Genomic DNA, 27720 nt, shown 5'->3' with positions numbered 1-27720 from the left:
AGCATGGCTTCCATACCTCTTCATGTTGCACTACTGCTTTCTCTTCTCTGCACCCAACCCTTTATTTCAACAGCACATTGCTTGCAACAAGAGCGAGATGCCCTTCTCGGCTTCAAAGCCGGCATTAAAGATCCTACCAACAAGCTTGCTTCATGGGTCGGCGACGACTGCTGCCAATGGAGAGGAGTACACTGCAGCAACACAACAGGGCATGTCGTCCAATTAGACCTCCATAATCCACAGCCTCTCAACTATGATGGCTCGCCCGACTACAGTGGCTCTCTCAGTGGTGAGATCAATCCATCCTTGCTTGGCCTTGAACACTTGAGCTACTTGGACCTCAGCCTCAATTATTTTGTAGGTGCCACCATTCCTAAATTCATCGGTTCATTAAAGGAGTTGACATACATAAACTTCTCTCGAGCCAGTTTCGCAGGTATCATACCACCTGAGCTTGGAAACCTCTCTAACCTTCACCACCTTGACTTGTATTCCCTTGCTCCCACACTCTATGCTAAGGATGTTCAATGGATTTCCAGTCTCTCTTCTTTGAGATACCTTAATATGGGTGGTGTGAACCTAATCAGTGTGACTAGTTGGTTGCAAGTTCTCAACATGCTCCCCTCCATCACTGAGATACATTTGTCTTCATGTCAATTGCATGATTTTCCGCAAAATCTTCCACAAACCAACTTCACTAATCTCTCTGTTCTTGATCTTTCTGATAACACTTTCAATTCTAGCAGAATACCAGATTATTTGTTTCATATAACAAGTCTTAAACATCTTGATCTCCGAGCAAGCGAACTTAGGGGTGTTGTCCCAGTTGACATCGGGAATCTGACCTCTCTCGAGTACCTTGACCTGTCTTACAATGTTTACTTTGTGGGTCGAATGCCAAGATCACTTGGTAGACTCTGCAATTTGCATACATTATACCTGTCTGCTTCATTGTCTAGCGATAACCTGGCCGAGTTTGGGGAAGTCCTTGATGGTTGTATTAGAAATAGCCTGGAGGAATTCTCTTTAGAAGCCAATGGATTTTTCGAGCCTTTACCAGATTGGTTAGGGAACCTTAAGAATCTCAAAACTCTTGATCTTTCCTCTAACAACCTTTATGGTTCCATTCCTGCATCTATAGGAAGAATGTCATCATTACAAAACCTTTATCTCGCACAAAATGGACTCAATGGAACAGTTTCAGAAAGCATTGGACAACTTTCAAAGCTAGAATATTTGGATCTTAGCTTCAATCCTCTGAAAACTGTCATGTCTGAAGCACATTTCACTAATCTCACTAGTCTGAACTATCTGGAACTGACTGAAAGTTCCTTAGCTTTACATGTGAGCTCTGATTGGATTCCACCGTTCCAACTTAGGGTGATTCACTTATCTTCTTGCCGACTTGGTCCACAATTTCCGGCATGGATCCGAACACAGGTGAATGCTTTTATCCTCGATATGACGAACACTGGACTGGCAGGTACCATGCCAGACTGGTTTTTTTCGGAAGTACTTTCTCATCTGAATGTTGCAGAGCTATCACTCAATCGAATCAGCGGCGAGATGCCCAGAATACTAAAAGTTGGCAAGTATGGACCTGTAAGTCTTAATTTAAGTTCCAATCGCTTGGAGGGTCCAATACCTATCTTCTCTCCAAACCTTATAACTCTGGATTTATCAAATAACTCACTTTCAGGAACAATTCCTTCTGCCATTGGCAAGGCATTACCATATTTGACCTTTCTTTCTCTCTCTGCAAGCAACTTGCATGGTGGTATCCCCTACTCTTTGTGTAATATGAGGTTTCTGAGGTTTCTGGTGCTGTCAAACAATCACCTATCTGGAGAGATCCCAGATTGTTGGGAGAATTCGGTCAGAATGCAATTTTTGAGCTTAGCCAACAACAACTTGTCTGGAGTTGTTCCAAGCTCCATTGGTTCACTAGCATTGCTTAATGTGTTGGACTTGAGCCATAACAGTCTGGGTGGAGAACTCCCAGTCTCCTTGAAGGGTTGTAAGGAATTGGTTCTTTTGAATCTTGAACAAAATAAATTGAGCGGAAACCTACCAACTTGGATTGGTGAAAGTTTATCACGTCTGTTGATCCTCAGCTTGAGATCAAATATGTTCGCTGGCGATATACCCCTGAAGTTATCTCAACTTAGTCTTCTGCATTTCCTCGACCTGTCAAACAATAAATTATCTGGAATTATACCAGCAAGCTTTAAGAATTTCACTGGAATGAAGGTTGTCCGTCGAAGGGCTGGCGAATCTTATGTCAACTTTTGGAGGACCCCAATGGTCATCATGCAAGTGGTGATGAAGGGAAGAGATCTTGATTATGGGAAGTTGCTTTCACTTTTGACATCCATAGATCTCTCGGACAATAATTTATCAGGACAGATACCAGAGGAATTAATGGATCTCGTCGGGTTGCGAAATCTGAATCTATCTGGAAATAGTCTTACTGGAGAGATCCCTGAGAGGATCGGTGAACTGCGATCCTTGGAGTCATTGGATTTATCAAGAAATGAGCTTTCAGGTCCTATTCCATCAGGTTTGTCTGGTTTAAACTTTTTGAGCCATTTGAACTTGTCATATAACAACCTGTCTGGAAGAATTCCCTCTGGTGGACAGCTGCAGACATTCAACGATCCATCAGTTTTTGTCGGAAATCATGACCTCTGTGGGTTCCCTCTGCCTGTAAATTGCCATGTTGATGATAAAAATCAAGGTCCAAAATCTTTTGCTGATGATGAAGGAGAGAGTGGAATTCTGTGGTATGGTCTAGGTGCCGGAACCGGTTTTGCTGCTGGATTTTGGACGGTCTTTGGTGTGTTAGTGCTCAATAGGTTGTGGAGAATTGCTTATTTTCGATTCGTGGACGGTATGTGTGACATGATTTATGTAGCTTTTGCCAGGAACATGACCAAATTGAAGAGAAGCTTGTTTGGAGGAAGGATGGGATGAGGTGATCTCGGAGGATAACAAATAAGAGCTCTTCACATAGTTTCAGACCTGCTTTTACCTTTATGTTTATAAACCTTACGAGGTGTTTTTGATTTTTTTTTTTTTTTTTTTTGATTTTTTTGGAAACCAAAAGACAGAATCTTACTCTTTCCTTTCATCTGTTTCTATGACTTGGTTGTCCCAGGTATAGTGAATTATGTATGAGAGAAACTTGACACTTCCTTTATTTTCATCACTTCGTTGTCCCTGGTGTACTCAAATATGTATAAATGAAGTGCTTCATGAATCTGTATGCATCAAGGAAGTACTACGCAAATTCGTGTCCTGGCACATCACTGATAAGAGTAGCAACTTTCTTTTCATTTCACCTAATGTTGATGTTTCAATTATGTTAATTTCACTGCCATCCATATTTTTTTTAATAAGAAGTGTTGGTTTCACTCCTTAAGAAATGGAACAAATTACACCCATGATAAGCAACATTTGAAGGGATGGATATTTCCCAACACATCATAAATTGCATTGGAAAAGATCATCCTTATCATGCAAGTAGTTAATCAACCATCGTCTGCTTGTATGTCCAGTTCATCTTAGTTCTAGTCTAATCACAAATGTTGATATCTATGTGCTTGAGTACAGATTCAGTTCCAGAAGGAAGAGCAAATTTTATCAAATTTTGTAAATGAATGCTGGATAAGGTTAGTGAAAAGAAACCATCGACCAAACGTGGCACTTGAAATCCTTTGTCTTAGATTATGTAACTATATAAAAGATAACCTATTACTCGAGTGGCACTACATAAGCATATATCAGAAGGTTTATTAGCTTTAAGGACTGTGAGTTAGATCATATCAAATTTGGGAAAAGAAAAAGATCGCAAAAATGAAAAGAAAAAAGAGGTTTTACTTTGGGGTTAAGGTTACAAAGTCAAAACCTCAGACGTTCAAAGTATAAGGTGATGCAAGCAGGCTGCAAATAGATGAAACAAGGACAAGGATACCGAATCATACAAGAAAACCCATGCCATAGATGAAACAAAGACCTATGAAATACACAGGGAAAATAGGGAAATAAAAAAAGAGAGGCAGCCAGGGACAAGAGTGGGTTGAGATGTGCATTTCCAAACAATGGCCCCCACTTTGAGAACGACATGAATTTTTTTAAATTTTTTTTTTATCCATTAGTTTTATACCATCCAAGGTGCCATCTGCAAGCAGAAGAGGTAATAATAGTACCATGAAGAAAAACAAACCCATCAGATATTCTTATGAAGAGATGTCATTCTAGTACGAGGATAAGGAAAAGGAAAGCAATCAAATAAACTGGAGTTCCTCGTGCATGTAATAGTATCGAAGTTATTTGTAACTATTCTGGAAATGGTTGTTTTGAGTTTTCAAGATTTGATGTCTCGTGATTGTCCTGATCGTTTTCATAGGATTGTTCATATACATTAATTTTCACATTACAACAATCACTAGAATTGCATGGGCATTAGTTTCGACGAATGGTGGTAATTCTTGCGTGACCAAAGAATTAGCATCAACAGCTACACTTACATGGATAGGTCAAAATTTTATATGCCCATTCCTGAGCAAATGGAATACACTAACATAATACATAATTATGCAGGAAAAGAGAAGAGGTGATAAAACAAATCTTGAATGGATCAGGCCCCCGCACGTGTCTCACTGGATGACTTTTGTTTCTTCCTTTTTCTTTTCTCCCTGCCCTCAGACCTATCTTGACGCTTGGACAGCTGCGTTCGGATTTCCATAAGCTTTGCCTTGGCATCTCGGAAAGGGGCATCAGATTTCATTGACATTAGTTCCTACAAGACCACGCAAAAACATCATTTAGGTTGACTGGTTTTTGTGTTCAAAGATAGAAGTCTGTAAGTGCTGTTAATGGGAAGTCCAAGCAGTATTCACCTTGAGATGATCCATTGCAGCAAGATTGAAACCAATCGTGTCTTTGCATTCCTGAAAAATCAGAATGAAACATTATACTCTTGTCTGATATTTTACAGATTTGTTAGCCATGCTGCCATTCACTCCACTAGCAACAACTTAGTATTTGTAGAATTTTTTTCTTTCTTTTTTTTTTTTTTTTGGGAAAAAAAGGCTGACATCCATGCAGTATCACTCTAACCTAATTAGTAATGCTTTATTGTAGATAACTTTATAAGGTTTCCCATGAGAAAATAGGTTGGGTATGGCACGAATTCATATCAGGAAATTGTTAGTCGTTGTTAGAAAGTCATGATAACAAATCAATTACCTTGACTCGTCCATGAAGAATATCCTTGAGCACTGTCAACATGGGTCTGGCAGATGGTGTAGCAGTTAACTGGTTATGATGCGTTTGCAGCAGCACCGTGGTAACCCTGCAAACAAGCTCAACCTGCAAGCAGATATAACCAGGTAAGTCTATGGTGCAGCGACATTGTATGGATCAGAAAGCAAAATCTGATTTACGACTAGCATTTTTATAAACAAACCCTCAAGCGATGCAATTTCTTCTTTTTTCAAGAAAGCTTGATCAATGTTATTTCATTTAATCAATCACTAGTGAATTATAACTCATATATACATCATCTGAAACCTTCCTCAAGATAAAACCCACCTAATAATTTCTCATAAGTTGTAATTTCTTATAAAGGAGAACTACCACCTTAAACATCTTTGGAAGTCGACATTTTTCCAAACAACAATTTCCCAATACCGCCACACGGACATGGTAGGGGTGGGTGAACAGGAAGGTCCATGTAGGCACACATGCATGCTAGTTGTCATCTAGGTTAGTTCATTTTAATCATGAGGGCTGAGTAATGGACCTGTACATAACTTTTGGGGTAACCACAAAAATAACCTTTATGGCGGTTTCACAATTTAGGATGGCAAAGGAGAAGTTGTAGCTGGCAGCATTTGGGCCATAAAATCGGTGAATGTGATCATTGACCAGCAAGGCAGACTGATAAATCTTGCTTATTCTTCGTTCAATTTCCAGGGAATGATAATGTAACAAATCTGACATGGAACATCCCCTCCACGATTATTAATCAGGAGGGCATGAAGGGCAGCCTCTGAGTACTTTCAATCTTTATTCATCGATATGGCAGAGTTGCTTGATGAGTTTAAGGAATATATTGCATAGTCACAACTAGATTCAGAACAAATACATACTGTACTTTCAAACAACTCAACATGAAAGAGGAAGAAGAAAGATAGTAATTAATATCGGAAAAAAAGACAAGCATTCATAGAATCAGAATATATAAAACAGGGAAAATCAATGCAGTATTTTAGAAACACAGGGAAAAAAAGGAAAAAAAAAAAAAAGAAGAAAAATCAGATAGACTGCAAGCCCAATAACACAGCACAGAACATGGGCATTACCTTGTCAGGAATAAGGGCCCATTCCTTCAAGTAAGACATAAGCTTCAAAGCATCTGAGAATGGCAATGACTGCAAAAGAAAATGCTTGCAGTGAATTGAATGTACGATCAAGTCTCAATGACAAATCAGCAAGTAGAGAAGCCACCACAACAACTAAAAAGCTTCTATGAGGCTAGAAGGATCAAGAAATAATATTTGCAAACATGTAACCGCAATTTTTCCCCAACAGCAGAAAATTCAATCCAGCATGCAAATAGTTATTCTATGATTTGATCACATGAAGGTTATTGCAGAAACTATCATACAGATTAAATTCATGACATTCAAATTGATGCTTCTTTGATATCATTATCCGCTTTGAATTAACTGGTATATAAAAACATATGTGCATGTGATTTGCATACAAACATTAATTTTAGTTCTAGAAAAAAATGCGTATATGGAGTTTGGCCTCAAAGAAAGTTTTCTGGTAACAATGTTTGAATGTTCTAACAGGACAACATTGTAATGTAAAGACTTCAGTCAAATCTTTCATGCCACGACTTACAAAACTTATCATTTTTTTTTCCTAGAGAAATGACAATACCAAACAGGATACTTAATTAAAAAAAATGGTTGAGAACACACAGTACTATAACATGATGCAATATGATAAACATGGAAGCAGCTTATTAGTAAAGACTGCTTAATCAACAGTTTGCAAACCATCTACATGGTATATGGTGCAAGAAAAAAAATGCAGTGAACAAATAAATCATAAACATACCAGCAGGGTCTGCTCCAGATCATTGGTGTTAACATTGGAAAGTGCATGGAGAACATAATCAGATGGTGGAAGCCCACGCATCATAATATTTGGTTGGAATTCACCTGCTTTTCCTTTTTTCTTGTCCTCCTGAAAATTTTAAAGAGCAAAACATTGCCAAGAATCTGAATCAAAATTCTCTTGTATTTGGGTGGATGCATTATAGACCTGGGCTACATATTAACAAAATCTGAAAGTATCCCAGATGAGGTATAGATAATCCAAAAAGAAATGTCAACCTGCTGTGATGAAGTGGTATTGTCACTTGATTATAATATAAGTACATGAGAGCATAGCAACTTATGAATATAAATAAAAACTGTAAACAAAATATGTTTGTATATCATGTTAGCAAGTTTGTCTTCAAAAGTAGTGTTACCAGCATGTTAAAGATGAGTAACCAGTAAACTCTATTTGTTTAGACCCTTCAACCACCATCTTCCTCTTTTACAACAATCTATTTTTTGATTACCATGCACTGGAGGGGCAATGAAACTCAAATTATAAGAGATCATTGCAAAATTAATTGACCAAAATTTAGGTACCTAAGTCACGATACAATATATCATACACCTTACCCATCTCTCTGCCAAGATCCAAACACTTAATTATCTTAAGCTTCACAGAATGAAACTACTCTTCCCTATATGTTGATTGTTAATGACGTATAAGCAACAAGAAATCATTTCAAATGAATAAAATAATAAACATGCTTTAACTTCATAATATTGCTCTTCATCCTTTATGCCAACTATTTATCAAAACACATGGAAACCCACTAGGTTCCCAAAATAACTAAGAGCAAATGAGATTTATTGTTCATCTAAATGAATGGGTTACATGGCAATTGACATACTCCATCTCAATGCTTGGATTTTCTTTTTGACATAGGAACAAATACTTAAAGAATGGGGGTTCTCCATCTCAATGAATAACATAAGGATTAAGAAATGAGACAGATGATGGCATTCATGATACTTCATGTATGTCCCCACCTAAGACAGATCAATCATTTCATTTGAAAGATATCAAAAAAATGTTTAATTTATTTTCCCTCTTCAATGACTGCAATTTATTTTTAACTTTGTAGATTGGTTTGCACCTTCTTTACCCCAATAGAAATAGTTGATCTGCTAAATTTCACTTTATGTTGAGAACCTGATGATTTTGCCCATCATATCTATATTTTCAGAATATTTCACACCTATACCACATTTAGCACAAATTATGTTCTTATTAACTAGATGACAAAGAACAACAGCAAAGTTCAGAATTATATTTGCATAGCAAGGTATACAAATTGTACCTTATGTTGATCAATTCGCTTTATTTCTGCCTCAGCTGTGTCTAAGGCATCAATAATCATGTCAGTTGCAGTGAGAGTTTCTTGAGTCTTCTTTCCTGGCACAGCAACAGATCCCTCCTCTGGAATCAATTCTTTTGGTGCATAACTATTTTCATTTAAATTGTCCAAGTCAGACTCAAACATCTCCTCCAACCTTTTCTCCCTTTCTTCCTGCACAACAGTAAGTTTTCCAACAGAACTTCCATTAGTCCAATAATAATGATTATCTGTAAAGGGCTTCATCTCCAATAGAACAAACATACACACAAACAAAAAAATAAAAAAAAGCATAAAATAAACAACACCTCAATGAAAAATGGTTCTTCAGTACGATCCCAGCGGCGAATTGAACGATCATGAGATCCTGTGACGATGAAATCACCATGATTACTAACTGCAAGGCACCAAACTTCGGCATGATGCCCCTCGAGAGTTAACAGTAACTCAAATTTATCAGCATCCCAATATTTGACAAGGCGATCTTTCCCCACACTAAACATATAATGAGTATTTCGCACAAACTTCACATCCATGACACTGCAAAAACAGGCACAACTGCATTTCAGTTCTGCATTATCTTTGATAACAAAAAGCAACTTGTATTGATGTACATTTTAAGCCACCTGTCAGCATGAGCAAAAATAGATTTATGGCAGTCACCAAAATCCAAACCCCAAATCTTCAAATTTTTGTCTGCAGAACCACTAACTATAAGATCTCCATCTGATGAAATATCCATGCAGAGCACAGGCAGCTTGTGGCCATAAAGGGAAAGGAAAAATTTCAAGGAGTCCATAAAGAAGACCTGTCGAAAATTGTGTCAGTTGGACATGCATAAGAAATTTAGTCAGAAAAATGCACCAATCGATTTGAAATCCTACATCTAGCAGTTGAGCCACTGAAATATCGAAAGCATAAATCGCTTTCACATTTCTATATAATTAAAAAGACAAAAGGAAAAAGTCCCTGTCTGTTAAAAGCAGAAAACAAAAGGCGGGCATGCCAGTGGCACACACAACTTCAATTCCTGGTTTAAAGAGACTCATTAAATAAGAATCAATTAACCTCGGAAGGATTCTAAAGAAAGTTGTTGCATTCTCAACAGACATTTAAAGTATGTTCAGAAAGGGTTTGGGGTGTGAACAGAGGGAGCAATAATGAATTGGAAGACTCGCAGGACTAAGAACACCGGCAAACCGCAAATCCAGTCAACAGAATTAAAATGAAATCAAAATCTCATTAGTAATTTACAGAAATGAACTAGATGCAATGGAACTTTTAGCAGATGGAATCTTTTAAATGCAATGCTATGCCCATTTTGGAATCTCTCTTGCATCACACTCTCAGACCAGCATTCTCTTCATACCACCATCTCCAACACATTAAATTTTTTATCTTAATGTTGTAACTATTTTAATCTATTTAATTTCACAATTAACACACTATCTGTTGGTATATTGCTTTTTTTGAATAACTAGGTCATGAATTTCTCTAGAAAAGCAATACAATATTCTAAGTTTCTACTATTTTAATATAGTTCAATGAGTTCCCAGCTGCTTCCTCACCCTAAATATTTCTATGGACTCTGTTTCCCTACTCTTACATCAGTACACGTGTTCCATGTGCAGGTACCATTATTCAAGTTTTATGGGATTAAGTCTAGAGTGGAGGACTTGATCAAGATATGCAATTAACACCAAGTGCAACTTCCATATGACAGAGTTAGGAACTTATGGGAAAAGGAGCCACATAAGCCATTCCTGCAACTTTGTTTTCATCGTTTAGAAGAATATTCAAGATATGATACCATACTGAACAAACTGAAGCAAAGTACATAACTCTAACTCTCAATTGCCATGTCATCCACAAATAACATCCGGATTTAGCTACATTTTTTTATAAAAACTTGCTGCTCCACTTAGTCGTTATTAGGTCTAGCAACTGAACATCCAAAAAAATGTCCTGCAAATATTTCTTTTGAAAATATCATGCACTAGACTTGGACTTATGATGCCAAAACAACATGACAATCACTGGATGCCAGTCTCTAATAGAAGTTCTTCAGACTTAAACTGCACAAGATCTAACCAAATACCTTCCACTCCAACTGCATCCACCATCTTTAGCTAAACAACCAAAGGTATCGAGTATGCTTTGCCAAAATGTAAAATCATTTGTTTTACTGAATAAATAGAACATCTAAAGGCCCCAGAAAAATATCAGTCCTTTTAGACATTTTCAAGTTAAGGATCTTGCAGAGAGTTCAATTTAGATGACATGCAACAATCCACAAACCAGAATACAGGAAATGGGAAAAAATTGTTCCTAGTACGACAATTTGGTACCATATGGGATTATTAAATAAATTTTATAAAGAACTGGCATAAGAAAGAAATTAATCATGCTAATATATGACCTTCACTGTGCAATCCAATAGAGAAACAGCGATGTACTTAGCATTTGGACTTATTGAGACCGCAAGAACATCATCATTCATTTTCAACGTTCTCACATTCGTCACACTCAGCTGTTTAGAGTCCTGAAAAGATTGACAATCCAACTTAAATGAATTCAAGGGTTTCAAAATAACAACTTCATTCATATAAGTAAATAAGAGATCTGATAATGTGTCAACCTACAGAAAGTCATATGGATGTTTACCTAATACATGCAAAGTAATTAAGAAGAGAATATAATGCCTCTGCCCAGCATACAACGGTTAATGCCATACTCTGAAAAACCAATAAAACTTGAGGTTCACCAAAAGAATGAAGTTCATATCCACCATTAGGTTCCGATGGAACTCATGACCCAATAGATCAATAATAGAACTCACTGTAAGATCAATATATGATTGCAAATTATAAAGTCCAAATTCCAAGATCCATATAACGATACAAAATTTAGGCCTGCACATGCTATATGGTAGATAGTAGTTTAAGAAAGGAATTTCATTTATGTCCTTTCCTGTTTCTATTTAATAAAATCATTTAAAGCTCGCATATTTCACAAAGTTTCCCCTGGTCACCTCCCTAAAGGAGCTGCATTCTTGTGCAGTGGCCTTGAGCCTAATAAACCAGAAATGTACTAGTGCGAGCTGGCCCCTTAAATCTTATTAATCTTCAGCGACCTGCTTTTATATGTTTCTTATATAACTATATCTCTATCTATCTATCTATCTATACACACAAACATACATGCATATGTATGTATGCATGTATATATTTGTATGCATGTATGTATGTATGCATGTGTGTGTGTGTGTCTATATATATATATATATATATATATATATATATATATAGAGAGAGAGAGAGAGAGAGAGAGAGAGAGAGAGAGAGAGAGTTTTAAGTTCCTTTTCTACAAGTTCCATCACAATCTGCTGCTTATTTATGAGGTGGATAGCCTAAAAACAGGTCTTCCTTCTGACTATGTCCATGGTCTGACTATGACAGCAAAATTAACAGACCGACCATGGCAGACCGGAAAGAACAGCTTTTAAACTGTCATCCTTCAAGAGGTTACTTCTCCAATGTAATACTTGACAAACGGACTCCACTATTAGATTCTACAATAGCACTCAAGCAGTGGAATACAAGATATACACACAATGTGTTGCCCTCACCTATGCAAATTACACTCACAACCAAACAAAAAAATAATAATGATAATTTTCAACCATAAAAGAAGCAAAGAAGTGATTAGATAGTGATACAACTGTGGAAACATCTAATTAGCCAGAAAGAATCCACAAATAACACATAAGTTATCAGACTTAATATGCATCTGCCCCATAAAATTGGCTACATAAGAAAATTGGCAGGTGAGATAGGATAATCCTTCATAAGTGTTTAGTAGCACTCAAAAGAACCAGCAACAAACACCATCTAATATAAGTGGAGAACCTAGCAGATCTTAAAGGACCTTCCATCAAAATGTTTGGGGAAAACCCTATCATAAGGTTTTTAAAAAATATCAAAAGTACAGAAATAAATATCAAAATAAAATTAATTTAAAATAATCTCAAATTACAGACGTCAAAAAAAAGGGCCAGGCATACCTGATCCAAGAAGGGTTTCTGAAATATTTAATTTTTAACTTTAAGGTGATAAACTACTGAGAACTGGACACTTCTCCAGTGATTTATTAAGGGTCTATGAGATATCTATAATATTGATTATCATGGGAAAATCTAATAAAATTTGAAACGACAAGACTAACCATTGCCATCAAAGGTAGTGATACAAGTATTATTTGATTTGAAATTGTCCCACCAATGTAAGGGTTTGAGATAGTTTGTTGGGAAGGATCATCAGTAAACGAAAGAAAACTTACATGATCAGGTCTCTGCAAGAGCTGATATTCCCAGAATTTGACATCATGGTCAGCACTCCCTGTAACAAAACCACGCCCAGTGATGGAACCATTTTCATCTGGAACCGGCACAATCGACCTTATGGAACCAGCATGAGCTTCTACCACTTCAATGCGGCTACCACTACCAACATCAATAATTTCCAACGTTCCGCTCTTCGTTCCAACAAGCGCATAGCGGTTCCCAGGGACAAAGGAACTACACAACCCATATCCAGATTCAATAGTGCGAAGGCATGCTCCAGTGCTTGGATTCCATATCTTAACAGCATTGTGACTGGAAGACATCAAAAGGTCATTGTCCAAGCTAAGTGTAACACTTCTAATATCAGAACGATGTCCTTGAAGCTCAATCGAATGCAATTTTGAGACCTCATTACTATCAACTAAGTAAGTCTCCAGCATGTTATTGTTCAGAGACAAGGATAAAGCGGCAAGGCCACCCTTAGCTGGAGCATTCGGACAGAAAGCAATGGAGCAAATTTTCTTGCTTGCCCTTAAAATTTGTAGAAGTTTGAAGACATCAGAGACCATGACTGTTGGACGCTGGAATTCCTGGCCTGACAAAGGATCCACCACCATTCCATTCTCACTCCCCTCCACAGTTGCTTTTGCCAAAATTTTTTCCTTCTTTCGGCGAGCCCTCCTTTTGGCCTTTCGAGCTGCTTCAGCGTCATCCAGAACTCGATATATCTCTACTGTCTTCCCCGCCACTTGGCATGCAAGAAGACTCCCAGACTTGTTAAATCTCACTGTTGCCACCCTATCCTTGCTCTGCCGTTGAATCTCCCCAAACTGCTTCAAAACTTCCCACTTGTTTGAATTCTCAATTTCCTCAGCATCATGTTTTATCTGGTAGAACCGGAGCTCCAAGTCCGCCGACCCAGCAACCAAAAACCTCTCCTTTGGGTCGATATCCAGAGACCATATCTCACTATGGTGCCCACTCACTATCTGCATACAGTGCTGCATCTCAAGATCCCATACCCTCATGAACTTGTCCTTCGAGCAGCTCACCAGCTTCTTCCCGGCATCAAGGAAAGCAACGTCGGTAACCTAAAAAAGGAGCAATTTTGACATAATCCAAAAACGAACAAGCTGCAAACGATCAAAAGGAGAGATTTTGAGAAAGAAAGTGCCTGATCCCGGTGGCCACGGAGGCGAAAAACTCCAGCTTCGCCGACAACATCCCACAGAATGATGTCGCAGTCCTTGCTCCCGGAGGCAAGGAGCGATCCGAGGTGGTTGTAGCGGAGGGCGGTGGCGGCCGACTTGTGGCCATTAAGGGTGGCCTCGCAAGTGCCCTTCTCACAGTCCCACAGCCTTATGCTCCCATCGGCGTGCCCGCTTGCTATCTGCCACACAACAAAAAGGTGAGACTTTGATTGAAGGAGATAATGGTTTGGGGTTTTAACAGAGATTTGGTATTTACCGATGAGGAGGAAGGGGAGGAGGCGATAGACGTGACGGCGAGGGAGTGGGAGGAACGCGAGGAAGGGGAGAAGGTCTTGGAGCAGAGGCCCTGCTTAAGGTTCCAGAGGCCAACGTTGTCGAGGGCGGGGGCGAGGAGGTGCTTGCCCAAGGGATCATAACAGATGTTGGCGTCCACGGAGACGATTACGCCGAAGGCGAGGCCTGGCTCGTAGCGCAGGTATGACCTCACCATCTCGGCCCGTGGCGCGGGGGAGCGGGGCCGCGGCGGGGGCCGGCCGGCGGTGGAAGGAGGAGGAGAAGAGGTCCGAAAGTGAAGGCGTGAGAGACGTCTTTTGGCGGAGTTTGAGGAGTTAGGGTTTAAGGTTTGGGATTTTTCAGGCCAAAATCAAATGACCGCCGATGAAAGCTTCGGGCCGGTAACCGGATTCTTCCGGTTTAATTGTTTTTTTGGTTTGCTCTATCTGGACCGTGAATAGGGTTGTCAATTGTAGGATTGAGAACGGTCCGGTAGATTTAATTTTAAATAATTTTTTTCAAATCAAATCAATGTTTTGATTTAAAATATTTTTAAAATAAAATATTTGACTAAATACAATCAATATATTTAGTTCGTTTTTATATCGATTTGATTTATTCATATATTTTTTTTAAATATTTGAACGGTTCTTCGATTTAGACAGATGGATCAATTTGATTTTTATTTTTTATTTTTTTATTGTGATCCATAATTAAATTAAATTTGATCTAAATTACATTAAAATAGAAATAAATCAACATTTTAAATTTTTAATTCACATGAAGTATATAGTCCAACTTTGGACAAATATGTAACATAAATATATAAATAAATATATGAAGTATATAAAATAGATGTATATATAAATATATAAAATAATAATATTTTAATTTCGATTTGTCGGTTTGGTTTGATTTTAGTGGATCACACAAATTAATAAATCAATAATCAAATCAAAATATCAATTTTTCTATTTTATTTAATCAAATTGAACTAATTAAACTGTCAAACCGCTATATTTGGTTCGGTCCGGAACATGTTAGATGGTTTAGATGATTTGAATAGAATTTTTTAAGCCTCTGATCAATTGTTCGAAGAAGCACGGATCCAACTCGAGCTCAACTCAAATTAGACTCAGATTAAGCTCAAATAGAACTTAATCTGATCAAGATCGCTTAGAATTAAGCTTGAACTAAGCTTGAATTTATTGATGGGTTAATTAGATATTACATTTTATGAAGTGATAATTTATTTTTTTATATATTTGCTAAGGGTTTTCCAAGCTTAATTATTTTGATCAATTAAGCAGTAATCACACTTGAAATTAAGTTTGACACGAGCTTAAATTAGTTTTAACTTGATTTGAATCATGAAGTTGATTTTTTTTTTTGGGTAGAAAATCATTAAGTTGATTGGTTAGGAAATAATGAGATCAATGATGGATGTAGAGTTAATGCCAGCCACCGATATCAATAACTCGAATTTGTTGTCAATTATGAAGTTGGCGAACTTTCTATCCTTTCTAAAACAAAGAATTTTTGTATTTTATCTAATTTGTATTCCATTTTTTTCATTTCACAGAGATAGACTATTAGACAATTAGTAATGGTATGGTTATCAACAGAAAGTAGTGTTTGTTAGCCAAGTAGGTCACCTGGCCAGCTACACCGCAATGGATGGTTCGACTTAGAGTGCTAATTCGTGGATTGTTGACTTAGCATATGGATGGTTGACTTAGCATCTACTTCTAGTTGAAGAGTAGGAACCCTGTCTCAATATATTATTGTCTATATGTAAGATAGAGTCCCCATTGTGAGATAAACATCTAGAGGCCCACGATCATACAACTAGAGATAATACGTATCTCCTATGCTTCTCTCTCATTGGAGTGTCGTTCACCATCTTTCATCTCTCTCGCCAATCCCAGCGGCACCATCACTAACTTTTCATCTTCAGGGCCAAGTCTGGAGGGTGATTGCGTGCATCGAGCTCCTCACATAATTTGTCATTTGCCTTGGAGGACTCCTCTCACCTTTGTTGTTTTCTTGGATCTGTAGATCGTAAATCAAGCTATTGTCATCATCCACTCTCTCTATCATGGCCTGTCTTCCAACATTAACATCAAAGTCCTTGGGCATGAATCTAGTGCAAAAGAAATCCTAATTAGATCCATCTCTCTCTCTCTCTCTCTCTCTCACTCTCATTTTGGTATATTTGGGGTGTCAGGATCCATGCAAACATATATTTATTCCTACATTAGCCATGCACTGGATAGATTTTAGATACTTATTTAAAATCAATAGGCCTAAATAATATCTTTCGACTAATTTTTCTAGATAAGGTCTTATATTATAACCAATGATATTAGAGTAGACTTTATCATAACCCATATGGATTAGAAACACCATAGCATGGGCTTATTCAGGCTCATCATGAGTTGATCCTGATGTTTTTGATTGAATTTATGATACTTATAATTAGTTTTGAATAGGTTTTTAGACTCTTTGGGGATGTTTGGACTTAAATAAATTAAAGAAGCATATATGGATCCTATCCGCTGTGCATTGGGTAGAATCTAGATATTAATATAGAGCTAAAAAATTTAAATAATACATTTCGACTAATTGTTTCAGAAGAAATCTTGAGTTGTCACATGAAGAATAGAGAAAAAAAAATCCAATATGGAATCTAACCAATTCAAATTAGGGAAAACATATGTGTCAAAGAAATGGACACAAGAAGCATCAACCAGACCCCTTCCCTACTTCTTGAGTTAATAATGAGGAAGAGAAGTAGTTTTCACAGCTTCAGAAACTTGCTAGCTTGTTAGGTAGAGATTGGCATATCAAATTACATGGTTTGCGTAGAAGAGATCCAAGAAAAAGGCAAAATATGTGAGAGTAGAGGATGTGTAGTTGCCATTGAGAACTTGTTTTGATGCTCCTTTGCCCGGTTGATTTCTCCTTCCAACCAAATCTTGGTTAACTTGAGGTAGTCAGCAGCAGTTAGCTACCATTCCCAGCTAGCCTGATCTCCAGTTCCAGCAATATAGGAGCATTAAAGCTGTTGGATGGATGTCTGATCAGGACATTACTTTTTAATATCTTTTCAATACTGTACGATGCAGCAGAAAGAAAGAAGAAACAAAACAAAAATAATCAAAATATGTGGATCAGTCACAAAAGGGCTCGCCTCTATGGGATATACAAACTTCACTACGAAAAATAAATTTTACAAGAGGAGATCTCACCCTCAACCCTCGTACATCCAATTTCTCTCTCACAGAAAGTTTTCCTCACAAAAGCTCTCTCTTGGAAGGCCCTCCCGAATCTCTGAAGCGACCACTATCCATTATCCAGGAGCCCTGCTCCTTCTTTCTACAGTGTACAGCTCTCTCTCTTCTCTCGGATCTGCACGTCCACATGCCTCACGGTTTTCGTGAGAAAAACCAAGCCGCCACCCTTCCCTATTCACGCACAGGCCTTTTAAAAGCCTTAAACCTAATTAGATTAGGTTTAGATCTCTTAAACAGATCCAAACAAACCCCTTCAGCCGTCGGATCAAGTCCCAGATCAATCCATGCCGTCCGATCGCATGTCGATCCACGAAATAGTATCGTGGACCGCACGAAACGCGTGGGAAACGCCACGCAGCCCACAGCCCTGGCCGGAGACCGCTCGATCCATGATGGACCCCCGGTCCATGGTGGACCGGGGTACAGTCCAGGCCCCAGCGGTGGCCTGGATTTACGGGTGAGCAGAAGAATAAATAAGAGTGTCATAGTATCTGATTAGAGAATTGAAGAAATTTAAATTGTAATTATGCAAGATTTTATGAATTATTGTTGAAATAAATTATTATGGTTGATAAGGTTGTAATGATTTAATTTGGCCATGCATATTCTTTAGGGCTTGCTCTAAGGAGTGTGCGGCCATCACGTATCCGACCTGGGTGTTGGGTTCGGGACGTGACAGAATGGTATCAGAGCTTAGGTTTAAGATCACTAGAGATTATAAAGAGATATTAAAACCTTATGTAAGATTAGTAGGATGTGACAGAGTGGCATCTGAGCTTAGAGCTTAGGTTACGTTTATTTGGAGCCAATGATACAAGTGATTAGGATATGACAGAACAGTACTAGAGCCCAAGTTTAAGGTCACTAGGGATTGTCATATAAGTGATATCAAAACTTTGAGATTATAATCAATAGAGTATGATTGATAATATCAGAGTTTAATATTATGATCATTAAAGGTATGATAAAATGATATTAGAGTTTAGTTATGATCACTAGAAAATATGATTTAAGTAGTATTTGAGTTTAATGTTATAATTATTCAGAATTATAATTTTAGTGATATCTGAACTTAGGTTATGATCATAAGGAATATGATAGATATAAAAGAGAAGATTCAATATTTAGATTTTGAATCAATAGATATTAAGATAAAATTTATGCATAAGTGGCATATGATATTTATAATAGAATTGATGAGTTATATCTTGGATTTCAATTAGTAGGATGGCCTGAACATAAGAAGAGTTGACCTTAGAAGAAAGTGAGAGGTATTGATATGTTATGTTGAGTATACTCGATGATTTTAGAATGCTAAACTTATATGGATGGAGATCATGATATTTTTTTTTTGATTTTGATGTTAATTATTTGAGCATTACAAATTTTTGGACTTATCAAAAGAAAATTAATTAGGGTATGGTCTAAGAAGAAATTTCATCATATGAGAGAGAAATATTTTTGAACATTGAACCTATAAGAAAATCATATATGAAACTCAATCTTAGATGAAAAATATACTTGAATTTTTATTATGAGAATATGAGATACATATCTTGGTAAAATCTTTGGTTACTCAAAATATCATATTCTGAATTTGATTCCTTGAGCTTTCAAGTTGCATTGAATTTCAAGTCAAAAATTTATTTTTCTAAGTGGATCAAAAGTATTTTGATATTGTTGTTAAATTAAAGAAGAAAATTAATTTTGTCAGAGTATGATATATAGGTTATGATGAAATCTTTAATAATTTGTATTACTATCTTTGGATTACATTTTAATTTTTCTTGTGATTGTTGAAGATGGTGAAGTGTATTAATTATTCAAGTCAAAGTTTGGATTATTTTTTTTTATTGAACTAAGACATCTTGTTAGTGTTAAATTTTGAATAACTTATACAAGGGACAAGATTTTGTATGGATTTATTGATTAATATTAAGGGTTGTGATGAAGGGAGTTCTATAGAAAATAATCAAGTTGATTCTACTTAAGGATGCTGGCTTGAGTTCTTCTAGTTTGTCAAGTTAGAATTAATTCTTTTAAAAAGGAAGATTGATTTAGAAATTATCTAAATGATTGTAAGGTAAATTTAAGATTAACTCCAATTAATTCTAGACATGTTGGATTCTTAAAAAGTGATGAAACTTATACAATGATTTCAAATATAGGAAGTAGATCAAAATTTAATTTTTATATGCTATGCCCAAAGATAGTAAAGATGAAGAAACTTAAAATTTTGTCCTAAGTCTTATATAAAATTTGAAGGTTGGATCTATCCTGGATTGATCTAACATATAAGGATATTTTTATCTTTGATAGACTTATATAATTTGATAAATTAATATCAAAGTGCGCAGCAAAAGCGTGGTGGATTAAATTGATTAGAAATATTAATCTTTTAAATCAAAAGATATTATGATGAAATACATTAGTTGTAAATAAGGAAGGATTTTATTGATAATGAAAGGATGCTATAAATTTTGATCTAATCTGATCATAGCCAGATAATTTTTGTCAGTAGGTTGTTTCATTATAGATAATGTCAAGAAATTTTAGATATCTCAAGTTTATTAATAGCTTGATAGTTCTGATATTAGTTCAAACTTAGAATATCCTGACATAGATCTCATATTTTTTTTTAAATTTAATATTGTTACTTGGACTGATATAGAAGATTAAAGTTTTCTTAAGATGAGAGTCTATATATAAAATTTGTTGAAAGGTCAAGAGAAGAAAGAAATCGATGATTGTGAAGAGTGCCCGATGTTTGACCTTTATTTATTTTCTATCAAGGATAGTCTGAGATAATTATGAATTTCGAGTGAAATGTATTAGACAAATAATTGTGGTATATTAATACAAGTCCAAAATATTACAGTTCTTCAAAAAGTTGAGAAATCAATAAGAAAGGATGAGTTTGAGATTTCAAATAATTTTTGTTATAACAAGATCATGAGAAAAAAAAAATATATAAGATGTTATCGTAAGCTTGAGAATGACATGAAGAATGTATACTTTGAAATATGTATCTCGAACGACATAACTTAATTTCGAGGACGAAATTATTTGAAGGAAGGGAGAATATAACACCCCGGCCCATTTGGATCCTAGAATCAGCCACAGCCCAAACACACAAAAAAAAAGAAGAAAGAAATAGGGGAGAAGACTCCCGAAGGGAGTCTTCTTCCTCCGTTCACCGGCTCCCAATCGGAGTCGGATTAGAGCCCCCTGTGGCTCTATTTAAGGAGGAGAATCCTCCTCTCTCCCTCTCACAGAAGATTTGAGACCCAATCAGCGGCAATCACCGAAAAATCCACCGTGGAAGACCGTCCCTGTGCCATCCAATTTCTCGCCGGAAAAGCTTCGCCGGCGACGGAGGTAACCTCCTCTCCTTCCTCTCTTCTCTTCCTTCCTTCCCATGCCGATGTGCACGCTCGCCGGCGATCGGAGTCGTCAGATTTTGTTGCGGAAGAAATCTTTCTTTTTACCATTTTTTCGTTGTCAATGGTCACCGCCGACCACCGGTTTGGTCCCCCTCTTGCCGTCGGATCGCCTCCCCTCCTGCCGACGGTCGCCCCACGCCGGCTGCGCCGTCGGCCGGCCAACCAATTAGGGGATTCAAGTTCCCCTGTTTCGGCTAAAGGAAGCACGGGAAAAGAAGAAAAGAAAAGAAGAAGGAAGAAGAAGAAGAAAAGAAAAGAAAAGAAAAAGGAAAAAGAAAAAGAAAAGAAAAAGGAAAAAAGAAAAAGAAAAAAAAGAAAAAAAAAGAAAAAGAGAAAGAGAAAAATAAAAATAAAATAAAATAAAAAGAAGGAGAAGGGAGAAAAATTTTCTCTCTCTCCTCTCTCTACCTTTTCTCTCCAGTTTCTCTCTCTAGATTCTCTTCCTATTTTCTCTCTCTAGATTTTTTCTTTTTTTATAAATTTTATCTCTCTAGAGTCTTTCTCATTCTTTGATTTCATCACAGACCATAGAATAAACTTGAGATGAAAATAAGATGATCCGAGATTGCTCCAAAATTCGTGCGGTAGATTTGATCTTAGTCTGATCTTATTCAAAATTTGTAACACTTGATTCATATTGAGTCATCCTGATAGGACCTCTGATGATCTCGACCATGATTACCTCATCTGAAGGATATGAAGATTTCTCTCTCCACTTTCTCTCTTTAGAATTTTCTCTCTCTTCATGAATTTTCTCTCTCTAGAAGTCTTATGGATCAGTGGAGGATCCTGATACATAGACAAGTCCTAATTTTGATTAATCCTAAGAGAGGTCCTCGATTTGTGTATTAGGATCAATTATCGATAATTTCTCTATATGTGATTTTTATATTGATCAGGGTTATGAAGAGATGATTGTCTGCATATGATATCAAGTGAAATATTTTATTAAAAAAATTTATAAATTAAAAGAAGAACATTGATTTCTGTGCTTGGATCAGTCACTGGTAAAGGTAAGAATCCCTGTACATGATCACTATTATATATATGCTATTTTACTGTTGGTCTTGCATCATCGAATTTGAGATCGATGAATTTATTATACCTGAGATACTGTTATTTGATTTTGAGCATGAGTATATTATGTCAATATATATATGTATCAGAGATTGATGGCATGATTATATGGATATGACATATCTGAATTGATCATAATGCAAGACAGAATTGATTTGATGGAATCAACACATAATGATTAAATAAAAAGAAAGAGATGTATGGTATGGACTAGTCTTGTCATGTGGAACAGCCTGTCAGGAGCTTATGCCTGGGATAGCCCCCACTGGCTTACAGGTGGATCAGCCGACCAGGAGCTCATGCCTGGGACAGCCCGCCAGGAGCTTATGCCTGGGACAGCCTCTCACGGGCTTTCGTACGTGAGACAGCCGATCAGGAGCTCATCCTGGGACAGTCTTGAAAGACTTTTTAAGTGGATTCGATCCGGATGATGACTGAGGTATAGAATTGGATAGTCCAAAGCCAGAAAGAAAATGTTAAAAATCATGTGATTATGAAAAGAGAAATGAAAGATAAGACATGAAATAATTGTTGAATAAAAGTGTTTCACCTATTAACATATGATGATGCATCTATTTTAATAAGACAGAAAATTTATGGATGTTTGCATTATTCTGGACATTGAACATGAGATTTTATATTTTATTGCTTATCCTTATTTTCAGACTATATTACTATATCAGTGTGATATGAGAATTCTTACTGGGCTGTAAAGCTCACACCTCTTCATCTTTCTTTTTCTTCTCAGAGTTACAGGATGCTTATGATTGGCTGTGGCCTGGATTTACGGGTGAGCAGAAGAATAAATAAGAGTGTCATAGTATCTGATCAGAGAATTGAAGAAATTTAAATTGTAATTGTGCAAGGTTTTATAAATTATTGTTGAAATAAATTATTATGGTTGATAAGGTTGTAATGATTTAATTTGGCCTTGCATATTCTTTAGGGCTTGCTCTAAGGAGTGTGCGGCCATCATGTATCCGATCCGGGTGTTGGGTTCGGGGCGTGACAGTTTGCGTAGAAGAGATCCAAGAAAAAGGCAAAATATGTAAGAGTAGAGGATGTGTAATTGCCATTGAGAACTTGTTTTGATGCTCCTTTGCCCGGTTGATTTCTCCTTCCAACCAAATCTTGGTTAACTTGAGGTAGTCAGTAGCAGTTAGCTACCATTCCTAGCTAGCCTGGTCTCCAGTTCCAGCAATATAGGAGTATTAAAGCTATTGGGTGGATGTCTGATCAGGATACCACTTTTCAATATATTTTCAGTACTGCACGATGCAGCAGGAAAAAAAATAAATAAAATAAAAATAATCAAAATATGTGGATCAGTCACAAAATGATTCGTCTCTATGGGGCATGCAAACTTTACTATGAAAAAAAAATTTTACAAGAGGAGATCTCACCCTCAACCCTCGTACACCTAATTTCTCTCTCACAGAAAGTTTTCCTTACAAAAGCTCTCTCTTGGAAGACCCCTCTGAATCCTTGAAGCGATCACTGTCCATTGTCCAAGAGCCCTGCTCCTTCTCTCTATAATATACAGCTCTCTCTCTTCTCTCATATCCGCACATCCACAGGCCTCACGGTTTTCGTGAGAAAAACCAAGCCGCCACCCTTCCCTGTTCACGCACAGGCCTTTTAAAGGCCTTAAAGCTAATTAGATTAGGTTTAGATCTCTTAAACAGATCCAAACAAACCCCTTCAGCCGTCGGATCAAGTTCCAGATCAACCCACGCCGTCCGATCGCACATCGATTCACGAAATAGTACCGTAGACCGTGCGAAATGCGTGGAAAACGCCCACGCGGTCCACAGCCCTGATCGTGGACCGCCCGATCCACGGTGGACCGCTCGGTCCACAGTGGATCGGGGTACAGGCCAGGCCCCAGTGGTGCCTGGGCCTGGGCCGGCTCGCGCGTGCGGGCCTTGGCCGCGCCTGGGCCCGGGCCGTGCCCCGTGCGCGGGCCCACGATGGGGCCGCGCACCCACGCCTCGGCTGCGCCCTGCGTGCCTGGCCCTCGCGCTGGGCGGCGCCCCACCGTGCACAGCCGCGCCGTCGCGCCGCCATCGTTTCACTGACCGCCGGCAGTCCTCCACCGTCTCGGATTACGTGCTGACTTCAAAAATATGTATCTTTTCCATTCGAGCTTCGTTTGGGATGTTCTTGATCTCGTTGGACTCTATTTTTTATCACGAATCTCGTTGTGGGCTCAATATGGATCGAATCTCGAGACGTCAAATTCTAACAAAAATTTTCTTGATCCAGCAAATAACAGGCAGCCACTCCACTGTGATCCTTTACGATGCATCCTGCTCCATACATGAAGCATCAAAGTTCACCTTCACCACTCTATAGGATGGGGGTAGGCGGCGAGCAAGATGACAGGTTCTACAAGATTACTTGGTTTCCCCTAGGAAATGCTCATTCCTTGATGTCCAAATAACCCAGCCAACGTAACAAATCAATGTTCCACCATGCTTCGCTGGCTTGTGATCTCAACAGCAATGTATCAGATTTTGCGGTGAGCTAAAAGCTAGGATTGAGCTAAAATCTATTCAACGTTCCAAGTCTAATATCATGTATTGATTAAATTAAATTAAATAAGGTGTTAGTGAGTGGGGGCGAACTTTGCCCTTGCTAATCCAGTAGCCAGCAGGTGTTTCTTGGAGTTGGCCGGTGACGGATCACTAGACTTGGAAATGCCGAGCTATTCGAGTTAGAGATTGCACCTCATCTTTGCAAGCCACCATATTTTCTCGCTTCTCTCCCAGGTGGACCCTAATGAATTCAAGCAATCTGGCATCTCTTTGGTGGCCGGAGACGGTCCGATGCTGGGGAAGACAAAAGATACCTGTGGTTTGGAGGAGAAGATTTTTTTGGGGCTGGCTGGTTGCTGGTCTGTTCGCTGCTGCAGTGAAATATTAGATTGAGGAGGAAGAAGAAAGAAGGGCAGCATTGCAAAATGAAGTATAGAACTTGAAAAAGTAAAGATAATTTCCATCAATTAGCACTTAAATTTAGTAGTGCAGAAATTTTGGGATGTTTTTTTATACTATATCTCTAATCATATACATGATTTCAGTCATGTCATCCATTCTATCTCGCTCCATATAATCGATCCAAATTTGATCATATTTTTCACACGCGCCAACAACACCTCCCTCTCCCCTCCCTTTTGAAAAGATGAGGTTTACCCATTTTTCAAGCCCCCCGACAGAAAACAAGCCGTTCCACTACACGCACGCGTCATCCCAGCCACTCTCCTCCGCCCTTGTCTCATATGCCTTCAAAGCCTCCCCGCTAAGCTTGAAGTGCCTCCCGTCGCGCTGCTCCACCGCGCCCATCCCCGCGTAGAAGTCGACGGCGCCGGCGTTCCAGTTGGGCACGCCCCACTCCACCTTCGGCAACCCTAACCTCGCAGCCTGCGCCGCCACCGCCGACAGGAGCATCCGCCCAAGCCCCCTCCGCCGCCAAGGCTTTCTCACGAACAGGCCCTCCACGTACAGCCCTGGCTTTGCCCGGAACGCCGAGTACTTGGGGAAGCACAGCGTGAACCCGGCGACAACCAACCCCCGACCCCTCGGCGACGCGAACGTCTCTGCCTCCTTGTCCGCCACCGGCGCCGCCAGCTCGATTCGGCGGACGACTGGACTGATCGAACCGGGTTTGTTCTCTTCTCTGCCTTCTTCCTTCTCGTCCTCGGGGTCTCGTTGGGGGATGGGAGAGGGGGAGAGCTCGAGGAGGAGGGCGGTGAGGGAGAGGAATGGCGGAGGGGAGGGAGTGGGAAAGAGGGAGGAGGAGAGGGAGGTCTCGGTGGCGGAAAAGACGTGGTTGAAATGGAGGAAGTCGGTCAACCGGCAGACGAGGCGGTGGATGATGGGAACATCCTGGTTGTCGGCCAGCCGAATCCGAGCCCAGACGAAGGGTTGCTCCGGCGAAGTCAAGGCGGCCGGAGAGATTGGGTTGGTGGCGGAAGACATGTGGTCCGTTTTGGGGGACGACGGAGTTATCTCCGGTAAGATGGCAGTCAAAAAGGAGGCCGAACACACCACACACGGCTTATTGAAAAAACCAGGAAATTTAAGTTCCGGAGGGCGAATTAAATAATAACAATTGTTTTATTTATTTTCTAGAGAGTTCCGAGATCTAATCCAGGGGTGCCCATGGTTAACGTGCTTATGGGGTCAGTCCAGATCTTGTCTCGTTGTGGTTCTTTTTTTCTTTTTTTTTTAAACAAAAATAGATTATAATATTATTTTGTCATTATTGAAAAATAGATGTCGATCTCAAAATTATTTATGAAAAAAAAAAATGCACGCTAAGTGTTTTGATCGGACCACAAATATCTAATCAAGGTACAGAAAATAAGCATTTTGAGATCTTAGGCTCCTAATGATCCAGTTTGGTTTGGTCCGGTCACCATGTTCAAGCCACCTACCGGGACAAATCTTTGATACCCGGCATGCATTGTGATTCCAACAAGCAGCCACTCATAGTTCAATTCAGGACAATGCCCCTCGAGTTTGGCTGTAGAATAAATTTGGGATGGTATATCCCTATAAGTAGCATTATGGTTTTTGGTTGGAAGAATAATTTGGGAGAATAAGTGCATTTAATGTGCATTGGATTTCATTATAAAGATAAAATTATTTTTCCTTTTTTATGTATATTTATAGAATGAACAAGGATAAAAAGTTTATTGGTGGGGATAAGGGGATGCCTATTCCAACCTTTTTCACAGTAGAGGTCTATTTCACCAAAATTATATCATGCGGGTCTACTTATAGCTCCACAAGGTAGAGAGCATTATCGATGTTTGATATCCCACTATTTTGAGGGATATCCTCCCACTCGTCCTCCAACCAAATAGCCCCAAAAGCATAAAATGGAAGTGAGCCGACACGTTTCTAATCTTCCAAGCATAGTACATTTTTTTAGCAAGAATAATACTTCTTCAGGGATAATTACATGAATTTTCTAAACGATTCTTGTAGAAATTTATTCTAATAATAATATTTTTTTTCAAAATTTTAAAATTTTAGCCCTAGCTGAATTTTTCTTATTGATCGAACTTGTTCTAAAGACCTCCTTTATGAAATCTTAACTTGCTCTCCTACATGGTTGCATTTGCTGTCTCATTGAAGAAACCTGTTGTATGCACTCAAACATGGTTTGTCAACTACAATATCTCCAAAATCAAGCTTCTCAACCGTCAAAAAGATAAATTTTGGACTGCAGACCCAACTCTTTGCTACCATTGAAATGTTTTTCTACTCCACCCCTTCCAACCTGAATTTCTTTACTTCTCCTCATAGATGCTGCTTTAAAAACTAATTTAAAATAAATAAGAAGAGAAATTAGCTTTTAATTTTTCATTTTGTTCTTAAAAGGTAGTCAATTTTCTATAGTTTTGGAAAGAGATAGGAATAATCATGCTGTAAAAGACCTTGTATTTAGTTCCAAATAATTCTTACCAAGCTTAAATAATTTTAAACAAAAATGGTACTTATTCCTCGTTAACCATGTATCACTTTTTTGATGTACCCTCTTTCCAATTAGTTTT

At 38.2% G+C, this 27720-nt stretch overlaps 3 protein-coding genes across 3 annotated transcripts; 1 reads left to right on the top strand and 2 right to left on the bottom strand.

Annotated features, from left to right (window-relative positions):
* On the top strand, positions 1-3242 carry LOC105043013 (receptor-like protein EIX2). Its single transcript, XM_010920407.2, has one exon. It carries the CDS (start codon positions 4-6, stop codon positions 2971-2973), a length of 2970 nt encoding a protein of 989 aa, XP_010918709.1. The 5' UTR covers positions 1-3; the 3' UTR covers positions 2974-3242.
* A 1226-nt stretch (positions 3243-4468) lies between these two features.
* On the bottom strand, positions 4469-14699 carry LOC105042999 (uncharacterized). The gene is made up of 12 exons (XM_010920394.4): positions 14325-14699; positions 14032-14247; positions 12854-13948; positions 10935-11057; positions 9142-9323; positions 8824-9055; positions 8480-8689; positions 7135-7263; positions 6369-6437; positions 5251-5373; positions 4902-4952; positions 4469-4801 (listed from the first exon to the last, which is right to left on the bottom strand). Exons 1-12 carry the CDS (start codon positions 14556-14558, stop codon positions 4640-4642), a joined length of 2826 nt encoding a protein of 941 aa, XP_010918696.1. The 5' UTR covers positions 14559-14699; the 3' UTR covers positions 4469-4639.
* A 10482-nt stretch (positions 14700-25181) lies between these two features.
* LOC105043000 (L-ornithine N5-acetyltransferase NATA1) lies at positions 25182-26239 on the bottom strand. The gene has a single exon (XM_010920395.4). It carries the CDS (start codon positions 26135-26137, stop codon positions 25391-25393), a length of 747 nt encoding a protein of 248 aa, XP_010918697.1. The 5' UTR covers positions 26138-26239; the 3' UTR covers positions 25182-25390.
* Between the last annotated feature and the right edge of the window lie 1481 nt (positions 26240-27720).

The sequence above is a fragment of the Elaeis guineensis genome, chromosome 4, assembly GCF_000442705.2.
Source record: "Elaeis guineensis isolate ETL-2024a chromosome 4, EG11, whole genome shotgun sequence".
Taxonomy (NCBI): Eukaryota; Viridiplantae; Streptophyta; class Magnoliopsida; order Arecales; family Arecaceae; genus Elaeis; species Elaeis guineensis.
This window is presented reverse-complemented; position numbering and strand designations above follow the sequence as displayed.